Source organism: Tiliqua scincoides, chromosome 1, assembly GCF_035046505.1.
Source record: "Tiliqua scincoides isolate rTilSci1 chromosome 1, rTilSci1.hap2, whole genome shotgun sequence".
NCBI classification, from domain to species: domain Eukaryota; kingdom Metazoa; phylum Chordata; class Lepidosauria; order Squamata; family Scincidae; genus Tiliqua; species Tiliqua scincoides.
The window spans coordinates 271,939,169-271,953,053 of NC_089821.1; the positions used below are offsets into that span (position 1 = coordinate 271,939,169).

General features: G+C 43.8%; 1 protein-coding gene across 2 annotated transcripts in view; it reads left to right on the forward strand.

The window, feature by feature from the left end:
• EML6 (EMAP like 6) overlaps nucleotides 1-13,885 on the forward strand; it is a 184,535-nt gene that overhangs the window by 84,089 nt on the left and 86,561 nt on the right. For both annotated transcript variants that reach the window (XM_066611920.1, XM_066611921.1), the window contains exons 9-10: nucleotides 8,781-9,037; nucleotides 10,289-10,501. In XM_066611920.1, the coding sequence (XP_066468017.1) occupies nucleotides 8,781-9,037; nucleotides 10,289-10,501 (470 nt within the window). The remainder of the gene's footprint in view (nucleotides 1-8,780; nucleotides 9,038-10,288; nucleotides 10,502-13,885) is intronic.

Below are 13,885 nucleotides of genomic sequence, written 5' to 3' on the forward strand. Positions count from 1 at the left end.
GTGGATGACCTACGCCGGGGACTGGACAGGGGGAGTGCGTCCCTGTTGGTCCTGCTGGACCTCTCGGCGGCTTTCGATACCATCGACCATGGTATCCTTCTGGGCCGATTGGCCGAGTTGGGAGTTGGAGGCACTGTTTTGCGGTGGTTTCGCTCCTACTTGGAGGGTCGGTCCCAGATGGTGGTGCTGGGGGATGCCTGTTCGACACCCTGGCCCTTGAGGTGCGGGGTGCCACAGGGTTCAATTCTGTCCCCCATGCTATTTAATATCTACATGAAACCGCTGGGAGAGGTCATCCGGGGGTTTGGAGTGAGGTGTCATCAATATGCTGATGACACCCAGCTCTATCTCTCCTTTCCTCCAGACTCCAAGGTGGCGGTTGAGGGCCTGGAGCGCTGTCTGGAAGCAGTGAGGATCTGGATGGGGGCTAACAAGCTGAAATTAAATCCGGATAAGACAGAGGCTCTCCTGGTTCGGAAATCCTCGATGCAGGTGCTGGATTATCGACTTGCTCTGAATGGGGTTGCACTCCCTCTGAAGGAGCAGGTTCGCAGCTTGGGGGTCCTCCTGGATTCGCAGCTGCTCCTGGATTCCCAGGTGGCGGCTGTGGCTAGGGGGGCCTTTGCTCAGCTTCGGCTGGTGCGCCAGCTGCGACCGTACTTGGATCGTGCAGACCTGGCCACGGTGATCCATGCCACGGTGACATCGAGGTTAGATTACTGTAACGCGCTCTATGTGGGGCTGCCCCTGAAGACGGTTCGGAAACTACAATTAGTACAGAATGCGGCGGCCCGTGTGGTCACCGGAGCCAGGCGGTTTGACTCTGTCAGCCCGCTTCTCCGGGGGCTGCATTGGCTGCCCATTCGTTTCCGGGCCCAATTCAAGGTGCTGGTTTTGACCTTTAAAGCCCTATACTGCTCTGGGCCAGGATATCTTAGAGACCACCTACTCCCGTACAATCCGGCTCGCCATCTCAGGTCATCAGAGAAGGCCTTTTTGCAAGTGCCGCCACCCAAGGAGGTCCGGGGGGTGGCTGCAAGAAATAGGGCCTTCTCGGTAGTGGCACCAACATTATGGAACTCCCTTCCCCTTGACTTGAGAATGGCTCCCTCTCTTGAGAGCTTTCGGCGAGGCCTGAAAACACTGTTGTTTAAACAAGCCTTCTGATTTCTGGCCTTCTTAACTTTTTATACATCTTTTAGTTTTACAGGCTTGATTCCTCGGTGATCTGCTCTTTTACTCTTTTAATCTGACTACTGTTTTTATGGCCCTGTAGTGTGTTTTTAAATGTTTTTATCTGTTTGTATTAATGTTTTTTAAATTCTATTGTTTTTAATATGTTGTTAGCCGCCCTGGGTCCCGTTAGGGAGAAGGGCGGGATAAAAATAAAGTTTTATTATTATTATTATTATTATTATTATTATATATTATTGTTTCATTGTAGCTACTGTTATGAAATGCCTTAAGTGCTATTGGAGAAGGGGTGTGTGTGTTTGATGGTTGATGTGAGTTTAGTGGAGAACGTATGTTAAGACTAGGTATGATGCACATTCACATGAAAATATGGAGACTATGCATAAACTGACGGCACATATTGCCCAGCCATTGTGCATGGTGGCCAATTGACATTAGACATTCTTACAGCCCAATCCTATCCCTGGCAGGGCCACCGGATGCAGCAGCACCACCAAAATGACAACCAGTGTGTCCTGTGGCCCCACAGAGGCTGCTGGAGGTCTCCTCAGGAGAAGGGGTATTCGTTCTCTTCCCCAGAGTAAGGGCACAGGCCCTGCAATGGGGCTACTTGAATCTGTGCTGGCTATTTTGCCAGCACAGACTTGATAACCTCAGTGTTGGGCTTTGGAACCCAAAACAGAGGATAGGATCTGGTGGAGCAGGGCTCTGCCAGTTCTACACCCCTTCTGGGTCAGTCACTCTGCCCTTCCCTGCCCCGAAATGCCTCCCCCTGCTCTGAAAACCCACACCACCATGTGGGGGTGCAACTTACCCTCCCCCCACCCCACAGGCACTCCTGTGGTGTATCTTCTTGGCACTGAGCCCAGCACTGTTGGCTCCTCTTTCCCAGGTGCCGCAAACTTGCCTTACGGCATGTTAGTGGCACCCAGCACCAGCGCTGAGCTCCAACGCAGGCGCTATGGCCCCTTAGGATTGGGGCCTTAGTGAGGTATTGTGTAGATTGGCCAGGTGTCAAATTTCTTCTCCAGTTGGGGATTCTATGTGCTATCCAAGCAATGTTGGAAGCATAGCTGAAGATTATGCTTATTATCCAGATACAAAATGTTTTTAATCCATATGGTTCAGTATGTTAAGCATAATATTAACATTTGTTCTGCACTTTCTGACCATGCAAAATACAACTCATGTATTAGCCTGATACATGTCCTTCAGACAACTCTGTAAGGTAAGTATTATTATCCCCAAATTGCAGGCAGGGAGCCGAGACTCTCTGGCTTGCCCAAGGCCACCTAGCTGAGTTTGTGGTGAAGGCAAGTTTGGGATTGCAGAAGTCTCGATTCACAGCTCAGTCTCAAAGACACTGTGCTATACCAGCTCATTAAACTGTGATATAACAAACCATGGCCTAAGGCACTCCAAGCCTGCCTGGTCCCTCGTCCCCCTCCCCTTTTGTCCTTCACTCTTGCACACAGCTGCAAAGAAGGAATCATTTTCAATTAAGTTGCAGCTCTGCATTTCATTCAAATCTGGGAGCTGTGATTTAACTATCATTTACATATCAAGATTCTAATAGATCAAAATTCCTATATCATAGCTACATACTGGAGGTGAAGAGGAAAGAGAGGGGAGTGTGTGGGCTTGGAAGTTCTTAGGCTTGCATTCATGTTCCAACAGACTATGGACTGAACCATTTGTGTGAATGTGCACTGACACTGTCAGTGAAGGATTTTCCAGACCTCTTATAATCTAGATATCACTAAGGGCTCAATCAGGCTCAACATAGGTTTTTCCTATGAAAAACCTAAGGGCTAAGGGTGTCAGTGAAGGATTTTCCAGACCTCTTATAATCTAGTGATCACTAAGGGCTCAATCTTAACTAACTGCCCCTCCGCTGTTGAAGCCGCACCTCTAGAGTAAGCCTCCACTGCTCAAACGGATCTCCTTAAATCTACACCAGCCATTTTGCTGGTGCAGGTCCAAGGAGAGAAAGGGAGGGAACGAGGATAGGATCCTGGCACAAGTTGCTACTGCTGGGAACTACCCCCAACTTCCTCTGCTTGGACCCCTGCCCACCTCCCCCCTGCCAACCCCCCTGCCCACCCCATCCCCTTGCCAACATTAGGGCATCTTGAAAGCCATGCCACATGGCCGCAGCCACCCACCCTTTTCAGTGGCAGTCTACTTGCACATGACAGTGTGTTGCTCTTTGTGACACTGCAAATGATGCTGTGATGCCAGAACATGAGTTCTGGCAGTGCAGCCCTCAGTTAGGACTGGGCTGTAACAGTGGGTGGAATGGGGGAGGGGTAGGAGGAACAGGGCAGTGATAGGAGGGTGGATCAGGCCTGGGAGGGACAAAGATCGGCAGTGACGCATGCCGAATCCTTACTCCCTTCCTGGGTTTGATAGATCTTCCCGGGTCAAGGTGGACTTGCACCAGCGATTAAACTGGTGCAGGTCTGAGTTGATGCATAGTGGCTGCTGGGGCTTACCCACGGGGAAGGGGACAAATGTCCCCTTATCTCACGGAGACATCCAGAACCCTAAAATTTCCAAAAGCAGTAACAACACTAGCCTTGCTGGTACTGCTGCATCGCTGTGTGGGAATTTAGATGTGATTGGACTGCCCACTGAGATTTTGTTAAAATGGACATAACGAATTCATTTTATGCAGTACTGTCGTAGCATCTTATCTCATCGTGTCTGTGGTTTTTTTCCTCTTTCAAAAAAATGTGTTTCAAAATGTCTGCATTTCTGCATGATTCTCAGACCAGAGCTAGCTTAGTGCCTCAGACAGCATACCAAATGCTTACCTGGTGTTGTGTCACACAGCTACTCCCACTCACTGAACTGAAAAAGAAAAGAAGTGGATGTAACAGCATCTTGCCCACCACTCTCCTCTCTTCCATGCTTTCACTCCTCCTCTTCCTTTTCCAATTCAGGGATGGGGGAGAGTAGCAGGAACAGTGGGGACAAATGGGCAGATGGAGGAAACACCGCCCCCCACCAATCTGTTGCCTGAGATGATGGCCTCAATCAGCCTCATGGATAAGCTTACTATGGAACATTAGAGCCCCTTTCAAACAATTTTATTGCCTCTGCTCCCCTTTCCAACTCACTGTTAAGTAATCATTCTTCAAACTCCTAATTGGAAGAAGTGTAACAAAAATTTACAAAGAATATTACATTGTATAAAGCAAGAACAGATTATAGGTGGTGAGAAAAGTAAAAATTGCTACAAGTGCACTTGTAGACAGTGAGGATCATGAATGCAAAAGGAGTTATGTTGTGATAGACAGACAGACTGCTAGTAATTGTTACCTAAGAACTCTACACTCACTAATTTCAATAAATATCATCACCTATCATAAGATCCTTTTTTATTCATTGCCTTTGTTAATTCTGATCTTCACAACTTTTTTGTTAACAGTATCACAGTAAGTGCACTGTAAACAAGTTTCCAGCAGAACCGTTACTTTAATCCTTCTTTAAGGTCCCTTGTCAAACCAGAGGCTCAACACATAACATACAGCTTATAACCCATAACTCGGACTGTGCAATTCACAACGCAGAGACAAGCAACAAGCATGAGCAAGCGCAGCTACACATAGTTGCAACCTGATTTACTCAGAAGTAGACCCATTGCTTTCCATGGGTGTTATTCTTAAGTAATGGTGCACTGAATTGTAACCTCTTGTAACCCAATTGTAACTTTGTTTCAGATGAAAATGAGGATTACATCCTGGTGTTTTTTTTTAAAAACCAGGCCTTTGCCAAACATTTGCAAAATGGAATGAGAGTGCAGAAGGATCAGAGGTGATCCTGCCAAAGAGAAAGAGGCTTGCTTGATTTAAATGGAAACCTTGAGCCCTGGCTTACTTTTTTCTCAAGAGTAAAAATGTTAACTCTGGCTGCAGCTTGCAGCTTCATTGCTCTGGAGACTAATTGTCTTGTAATTATGACAGCATTGTCCCCTTGCTCTCCTCTGGGCTTCTCCTGGTTATGGCTGCAATGTACCTGAACATCCCTGACCCCTGAATGACCTGCAGATAATGAACAGTGGGTAGCTAGCGAGGGAAGGGTGTGGTAGTCTGCCCCACTTATCAGCCTTGGGGGAGGTGACAACACAAATGGCCCAACATTGTGGAGGTTACGAATAACCCCATTGTGCTATATACTGTTGGATGCAGAATTTCCAGCAGAGCGCAATGCAAAAATCCAAAGTGAAATATCTCCTTTCCATCAAAAGTTATGGCCAAAAAACCAGAAACCAAAAAATGCATTGAACCCTATGGAAAGTGAAACCAAGCCATATCACGCATTTACTTGTGAGTAGGCAAACTTGCCTTAGTTCAACGGAAAGGGCAGGCTGAGAGGAATCCAACGACACCAGAATGGTTCCTATCCAATGAAAGCAGCCCCCCAAAAACACCCAAGAATGAAGTCCCTCCCTCCAAGCAGACGAATGTATTGAGCCCTATAGAAAGCAAAAGTAAGCCACACGTCGCGTTTACTCATGAGTAAGCAAACGTGCCTTGGTTCCTAGTCAAGTCAGGCAAAGGGGAATGCAAAGCTGGCTGCATGGTCCCAATCTGATGAAAATGGAGCTAAGCAAATGCTCCAGAAGGCAGCACCCCCCGACCCCTGTTTTTAGACTTGTAAAGCCAGATGGGTCCTGATAGTGATATGCTTGAAATATAAGAATTTACACTGAAATGGGCACTGGGGAAGGCTGAAAATCTCACTGATATTTTTGTAGGGGGGGGGGTGTTATCACAGGCAGGCTACAGAGAAAATTCACTGGGTGAAACAGGGCTGACTTCCCCTTGTTTAATTATTTGTTTTTCTTTAATTTAATTATTTATACTTATTTATTTTATTTTGTTTGATGATATCACTTCCGGTGGGTCCCGGACAGATTGTCATTCTAAAAAGTGGGTCCCAGTGTTAAATGTTTGAGAACCACTGCCTTAAATCAAAACAGGCCAATGAGACATCCTGGGACGGGGGGGTGACACCCTATTTCGGTGTGACCAGAATTCTGGAAATCATGGCTTTTAAGAATAATACCATCATGTTATATACCATTTGATGCAGAATTTCATCCATTGCTTGTGGGAAAATATTCACTGCATTTATTTTCTGGCCATTATTATTATTAATTTCATGTCATGACAATTACTATCTCTCAGTCTCACCTACCTCACAGGGTTGTTGTGAGGACAAAATAAGGGGAGGAACCATGTACACCACGCTAAGCTGCTTAGAGGTATAAAAATGTGAATCAATCAATCAATTAATTATGTCATATGGGGTGACAAAAATGTATGGGCCCTGGGTGTCAAATAACCTAGCTACGCCACTGTAGGTGAGTCTCTGTGGGGTGTGTGTGTCTATCTATATCTATATCTATATATTTACCAGGTCCACGGCATTTGAGAGACTGCCTCCCTCCTCTCAAGTCATCAGAGGGGGACTAACTGTGCCACCACCAGCAGAACTGAGGGGGATGGGGGCAAGAATTAGGGCCTTCTTGGTGGTGGTGCCCCACCTGTGGAATTCCCTCAACCAGGAACTGAGAACAGTTCCCTCTCTAGAGTCCTTTCAGTGGGGTCTTAAGAGCATTTTATTCAGGGAAGTCTTTTTATGCTGATACCAAGCGGCTGGCACATTTTTACATATTTTAATCAGGATCCAAGTTTTATTGTGTTTTATTGTTTCATATATGAAAAACGTGTATCATTGTATTTAGTATAGTTTATTTGTAAGCCACCTTGAGTGGCCTTTTCAGGGTAGAAATGCAGGATATAAATTTAATAAATAAATAAGTGTGTGTGAGAGAGAGAGAGACTCTTTTCTAGGGCTATACTGTGAATGAGAGACAAATGTTGAGTTTGGGGTAATGATGATCCCAGAAACTTGCAGTTAAAGCAGCTTCTGTGCGAATGAGATGTAGAAGCAGGGCCTAGGAGAGGGGGCTAAAGGAGGTACAGTTCCAGCCTATTTATACACGGATTTTTTATACACGGATTTGACTCAACATGAATGGCCCCTGTAAATGAGAGAGAATGTGCTGATCCCTGGAGAAGGGGAAAAATGCATCCCTTTAAAATCAGTTTTAAAAACTGAACAGTCCTTTAACAACAGCCTCCTTAATGAAAGAGAGAGAGGGCAGCAGGCTAACAATCCATCAATCCTTCTCTCTCCTTCGGACCCCTCCCTTCCCCCAGCACATGAAAGAAAGGTGATCATTTTGCATTGGTGAAGGGAGGGGCTGAATGAAGTGCTGATGGATTGTCGTCTTAATGACTCTTATCTTAGAGTCAAAAGGTCAGCAAGGCTGTTTTTCAATCACTGGAGCAAAGAAACTTTGTTTTTTAAATTGATTTGCTGCAGTGTGTTTTGCAAATAATTAGTCTCAACCTGTAATTTGTACCTGGGCCCAGGGTCAGAAAGGGGGCCCAGGAGAGAGGAGGGGACCCAAAAATTTCCTGGGATCTTACACTTTCTAATCTCACCCAGACTCACTGCCCATGTGGAATGCTACGGGCATTAGCTTGGGCTCATGGTTGCAACTGCTGCCACAAGCCATACACACCAGGCCCAGGAATGCGTATATTCCTTAACAGTGTCACATCTGGGATGAAACAGACCTGCTACAATAGCTCTTTGGCTTGTGGATCCACTAACCATGAAGGAGTGTAGAGGAGCTCAGCAACACAGCTGTGGGACTGCAGCTGCCGCAGAAGTCTGTTTGGGTGTACACAGGACACTCTCCATTCTAGTGTGAGCCTAAATACAATGATACTAATCTCCTGCAATGATTTTCTATATTTGAAAGATTTTAGAGAGACTTAGGAGTGTGTTTGCTTTTCCGTATTACTGTATCTAGCTGCCAACGCCGGGCAGGCAGGTAGACCTGAGCTCTGCATTAGGAAGACTGATAGACCTGAGCTCCAAAGACTATTCGAACTGTAGCCACATTCCCCCTGCCTCTTTTGCCCCCATCCTGTCCACCCCCATTGCCACTCCCCACTCTGTTTCACCCTCCTCTGTCTTTGGGAAGGGGCCCAAAAGAAACTTTGTACCTCCTGATAAAATTCCTCTCAGAGGCCCTGTGTAGGAGAATTGCAACTAAAAAATGCAGAACAATCTCACATGTTGAAGTTTGAATGTTGATCACTTAGGGGTCTGCAAGGACCAAAATAATGACTAGATCAGCTTTGCTAATTAAATTACTGTTCACTCTGATTTGCCCTGAAAAATCTATAGGAGGCACATTCCTTGCACAATGTTAGGATAAAATAAATGTCAAACTTTTTAGGAATGCAGCTACTTAAAAAAAAAAAGTAAGTTAGATGAGTCTCAATTTATCTTTTCATTCATATTGCATAGAACCATCCTGATGTGATAAGATAAAGCCAAACAAGAACTAGTGCCAGGCTACTGATACCAAAGATTTATTTGCAAATTACATATGTCAACCAAGCAAATCATGGTGATACATTCAAACAAATGTGCATGACTTGTTTGAGGGCATAGAATGGGCCCGTTGATAACCTTTTTAACTCCTGGTTTTACAGAGATATGACAGAGGTAGTGCATATTAAAGATCGGAAAGAAGTAATTCATGAAATGAAATTTTCACCAGATGGCTGCTACCTTGCAGTGGGTTCAAATGATGGTCCCGTGGATATCTATGCAGTTGCTCAACGCTACAAGAAAACTGGAGAGTGCAACAAGTCTTCTAGCTTTATCACTCATATTGACTGGTCTTTGGACAGTAAATTCCTGCAAACGAATGATGGTGCAGGAGAACGCTTCTTCTACAGGATGCCATGTAAGTTCCAAACATTTCTTTCAGGGCAAAGAGATGCTCTTGGACTACCCTGATTAACAGTGCAATCCCATGCATGTCTACTCAGAAGTAAGCTTCATTAAGTTTAATGGGATTTACTCCCAGGTAAATGTACCATTGCAGCCATATAGCACAATCAAGCAGGTGCTGTCAAAATGAATTAATGTTTTTTTTTAAAAAGACAAAATGACATATGTATATTCAAAATATATTCAAAAGCACTGGTTTTCAAGCAGTTGCCATTCTGGCCTTGTGCTGCATGGGACCTGGACCACAAAATGCCACCCCATGCAACCTCACTCCCCTTCTGAGGCCTCTGGAGGGCCTTCCGAGGCCTCTGGAGGGACTAAAAATGTCTGGTTTTCACTGAAAACTGAAAGTGATTTTTTTTAGTTCCTCTGGAGGTCTCAGAAGGCCCTCTGGGGGCTAGGGAGGCTGCGCTCATTCTGCATAACTGCAGTTTGCTTAGACCGTAAAAGTCCCTGGTAAGGCGTGTTTAAAAAAAAACAAAAAACAGGCAGCAGGGGGAAGGGGTTGCAGTGGGGCCCTCGTGGTGGCACTCCAGGGCATTTGCCCCCCCAACCCCCAGGTATGCCATTGTTTTCTAATTGTATAGTACATTATTTCCTATAGTTTCCCTAAAGATTCATAAGATTACTTGTTCAAAATTCCAGCATTGGTTCATTCTTAAAACAAACTCTACCATGAAAATGAAGGATAATTTTCGCTCTGAATGGTTGTGTCTGGAAGAAATTGAATAACCAACATTGTGCTACTCCTTTTATGAGGAGGCTGCTTTATTCTGCCTTAATCTTGGAATAGGCTATTCTTGGCTGAGCAAACCCATACTGGGGGTCAAGTACCTTGCAGATTGCGGGTGGTGGGAGTGTGTGATTGTTTCAGGTGTTCAGACTTCAGATGGATAAGAGAAGAAAATATTTAAATATGAGCTGTTTGGGGATTAAAAGGGAATAAAAGACCTGATCCTAATTATTTCTTGAGTTCAAGTATAGGAGACTACTCTGTGTCCATAGAAAACCATAGCCAGTGACAGCTTTCTGTTTAACAGCAGTGTGGTTCTTGTCTTTTTCTATCTGTATGGGTCTCATGGAACACTTCAGTGGGCAAACATTGTGGTTCTCTCATTGTAGGAAGTTTGAATATTCCTGAAAAACAACATCGCCTCTCCTGAAACATAATGGCTAAATAACCTATTGACCTGATTGTTTACAGCTGGAAAACATTTAACCAGCAAAGATGAGATCAAAGCAATTCACTGGGCTTCATGGACATGTGTAATGGGACTGGAAGTGAATGGAATCTGGCCAAAGTACAGTAACGTTACAGACATCAATTCTGTGGATGGAAACTACAATAATGCAGTTCTGGTGACTGGAGATGATTTTGGATTACTTAAATTGTTCAGGTTTCCTTGTCTGAAGAAAGGTAAGGCTACATATGTATACCTCTTAATTGCTTACTAAAGGTGGGTTGATGTTTCTTCTGCGGCTCAAAGACATTTCTTGAATGAACTAAGACACACCGTATAAGTTAGGGGGAGAACTAGTGAAAAGGCTCTCTGTTGGGGTGAATAGGGATAGTTACCCAGTGGATGCTGCTTGCTTTGAGCGGAACCGATACTGCTTTACCAAGCTAGCACTGCCTGGTAAAGCACTACTCCATGCTCACTATTTATATTTCCCCCTTGAAATGTACTGTGATTGGGGAACTGGGGAGTATGTATCAGTATACAGTGGACCCTCACTTTACAGTTTTAATCAATTCTGGACACACCATTGTATTGGGAAAACATTGCATTGCATTTTTGGTAATTCGTTCTTGGAAAGTTGAAGGTTCTGTCATAGAACTAAGCTATTTCCATCTCCAAACAGTGATCTTAAAAGTGTCTACAGCATTCTTTAGGGGTCATGTTTGTCAGTTTTACACAATGTTATAATTCTAAAACACAAATTATAAGGTTGTCTTCTTCCCTCAAATACACAGACACAATGTTAAAAATGCTGCTGTTGGCTGAGACACAACCAAATGCTTGCATTAAATTACATTAGCTTGTCTATCACCCATGGGGGAGAGTGGTCCTGTTGAGAGCAATCTTAAGCCCATTATAAAGTAAAATTTATTGTATAGTGATCCTTGTTTCATTATAAAGAGTCTACTGTAAAGTGATTGATTGTAAAATGAACCCATTGTAAAGTGAGAGTCCACTTTATTTTAGTGCAAACAGATTGTTTAGGATTCAAGGTTGACTGGACCTGGTAGAGCATCTAGTGGTCCAAATTCAATCAAAGACTTGACTGGGGGTTGGTCAAGGCCTGGTATGTCCTGTAGAACAGAATGAAGTGGGCCAAGTTAAGTGTCGATGATATCTTGTATGCTGCCAACTAGCTATAGCCTTCAGAGCAAAAGGTTCCTTTACAGGAACCAGCCTTTAGTTCAAAATATCAGTAAGATAAAGTTTTTCAGCTTTTTGTTTTCTAATTCATATTTACATACTGGTGTTTTTTGCAGGTGCATTCCAATTAAACAAATAGAAAACCTATAATACAATAGGTCCCTGCTTTACAATGGGCTTACAGTGCTATCAGATCACTTTACAGTGGACTCTGTGGCAAAACAAAGTTTCTCTATACAATAGGTTACTCACTGTATAGTAGGCTTATTCTTACTGCCAACAGAAGTCTATCTGCCAACTTACTGTCTATCATGTCTCATAGACAAGCCAAACAGCAACTGCAAGTGTTTGGTAGCATCTTAGCCAATAGCAGTGTGAGCATTTGCATTGGCATAGGGAAGGTGGGATACAAGTCTTTTAAATAAATAAATTGTGACTGTGTGTGTTTGAGGGAACGAGAGCTGGGAAAGGGGCAAAGGCCTTGAAGGAGCTCTCAGCTTCTGGTAACAAATTGAACATAACAATGGCCCCTATAGAGCACTGTAGGCACCTTGTAAATACAAGTGGGGGCCTCTTCATCTGCGGGTTTGGGACCCGCGGTTTTACCTTACCGCAGGTCCCAAACCTGCGGATTTCCTCAACTGCTGTCTTCCTAATGTACCAAAACTGTGCTGGCCAAAATTGGAAGTACCAATCATGTTCAGCTCTGGTCATATTCAGAGGACGGCAGGTGGGGAGCGCTGCATATTTGATTATCCATGGATTTCAGTATCTGCGGGGGTTAGGGAAAGGATCTCCCTAGATCAGGGGCCTCCAAACCCTGGCCTGGGGGCCAGATGCTGCTCACGGCAAGCCTCTATCCAGCCTATGGCAAACCTTTGGTCCCCTGCAAGCCTCGGGCCTGCTCATCTGAATGTGACCTGAGCTGTACTCCATTTGTGTCTGGAGGGTGTTCTGAGGGTACCATGTGCCTCCCCTCAGAATGCCTTCTAAGGACCTAAAAGCATCACTTCCTGGTTTTCCTAAAAAAACAGAAGTGATGTTTTTGGGCCTTCTGAAGGCCTTAGGCTTTCTGAGGCTTTCTAATGTATTTATTTAAATTTTATATTTAAAACTTATTTATTTTTCTGACCATTGACACCATGTCAGAGATTTGATGTGACGTTCTGGCCAAAAAGTTTACAGACTCCTGCCCTAGATACCAAGGCACTACCTGTAATTTTTTAGACAGGGAAATAGCTTAGTTCTGTGGCAGAGGTTGCGATTTTGGAATGAACTACCAAAAAACAATGCATTACTGGATGTACACTACAGTATTTTCACAATACAGTTGTGTCTGCAGAACAGACTGCCATTATAAAGAGGAGGTCCACTGTACTTTCAGTTCTTAGCATGGCAACTGGCTGACATGTTCATAAAACATTGTTCAGGAAACAAGCTATGGTACTAATGCAGAAGTTGCCGAGTGCAAGGATATTGAGCTCCCTCGGTCAGTCTGAAGTCTGTTGGCTATCAAAATATTTTTCTGTCACTGTCCTTTCAATTACTTTATAAAACAGACTTTGCTGTCACAAAGAGAAAAGCCTTCTGGCTGCAACTTACAGTAGCCTTCCACTTTTTGATTTGCTTCACTGTGGTGCCACATGACTGACATTAAAAACCTTCAGAGATTCTGCCCCAAGGAATGTACAGTCAAACACATGTGGAAGAAAAACAAAACTCAAGCATCTCAATAGTCACCCAAATATCAAGATCTCTGTGATATGCTTAGCTGAATTTCCTCTTTTCCTCATCTATCAAGGCTCTCCTTATGTTCTTATGTCCTCTTTAGTATTCAGGCCTATCAGCTTGATACTTCCTACGTACATTTGTTTCTTATAGGCTGGAAGACATCAGTCCCTTATTTCTCTACATCTTCATAGCCCTTAGTTGATTTTCCCCCTATTAATTCTTCCCTCTTTCATTTTGAAAAAGAACAAAGAAATAGTTACAAATTTGGTTTTGTTGCTATCTAAGCATGTTTAAAGTCTCCTGCAAGTGTTCTGTATCCTGATCTTATACATTTTAAAACTAGTTGTTACAAGAAAAGGTATTTTTAGCTGAGAGATCAAATTTGTCAAAACAATAATGGAGAGTGAAAAATGGAGTGTTTGAAATTTATATGTTGTCTTACCTTGCACTAAGCTGTTGTACTGATGAAAGGAAAACAGTGGATCTAATTGTAAAGAAATATTGATTAATATTAGACATGCAACATGCAGAATCACAGGGTGCATCCTGTACTGTGCATATTGTGTTATATACAAAGAACATAATCAGAAACTATCTTGAACTAGTGTCTCACATGATCACAGCTGCATGGATAATGTATGGAGAGTGAAAAAATAAGATAGAAGAATGGACAAATAAAGTATATT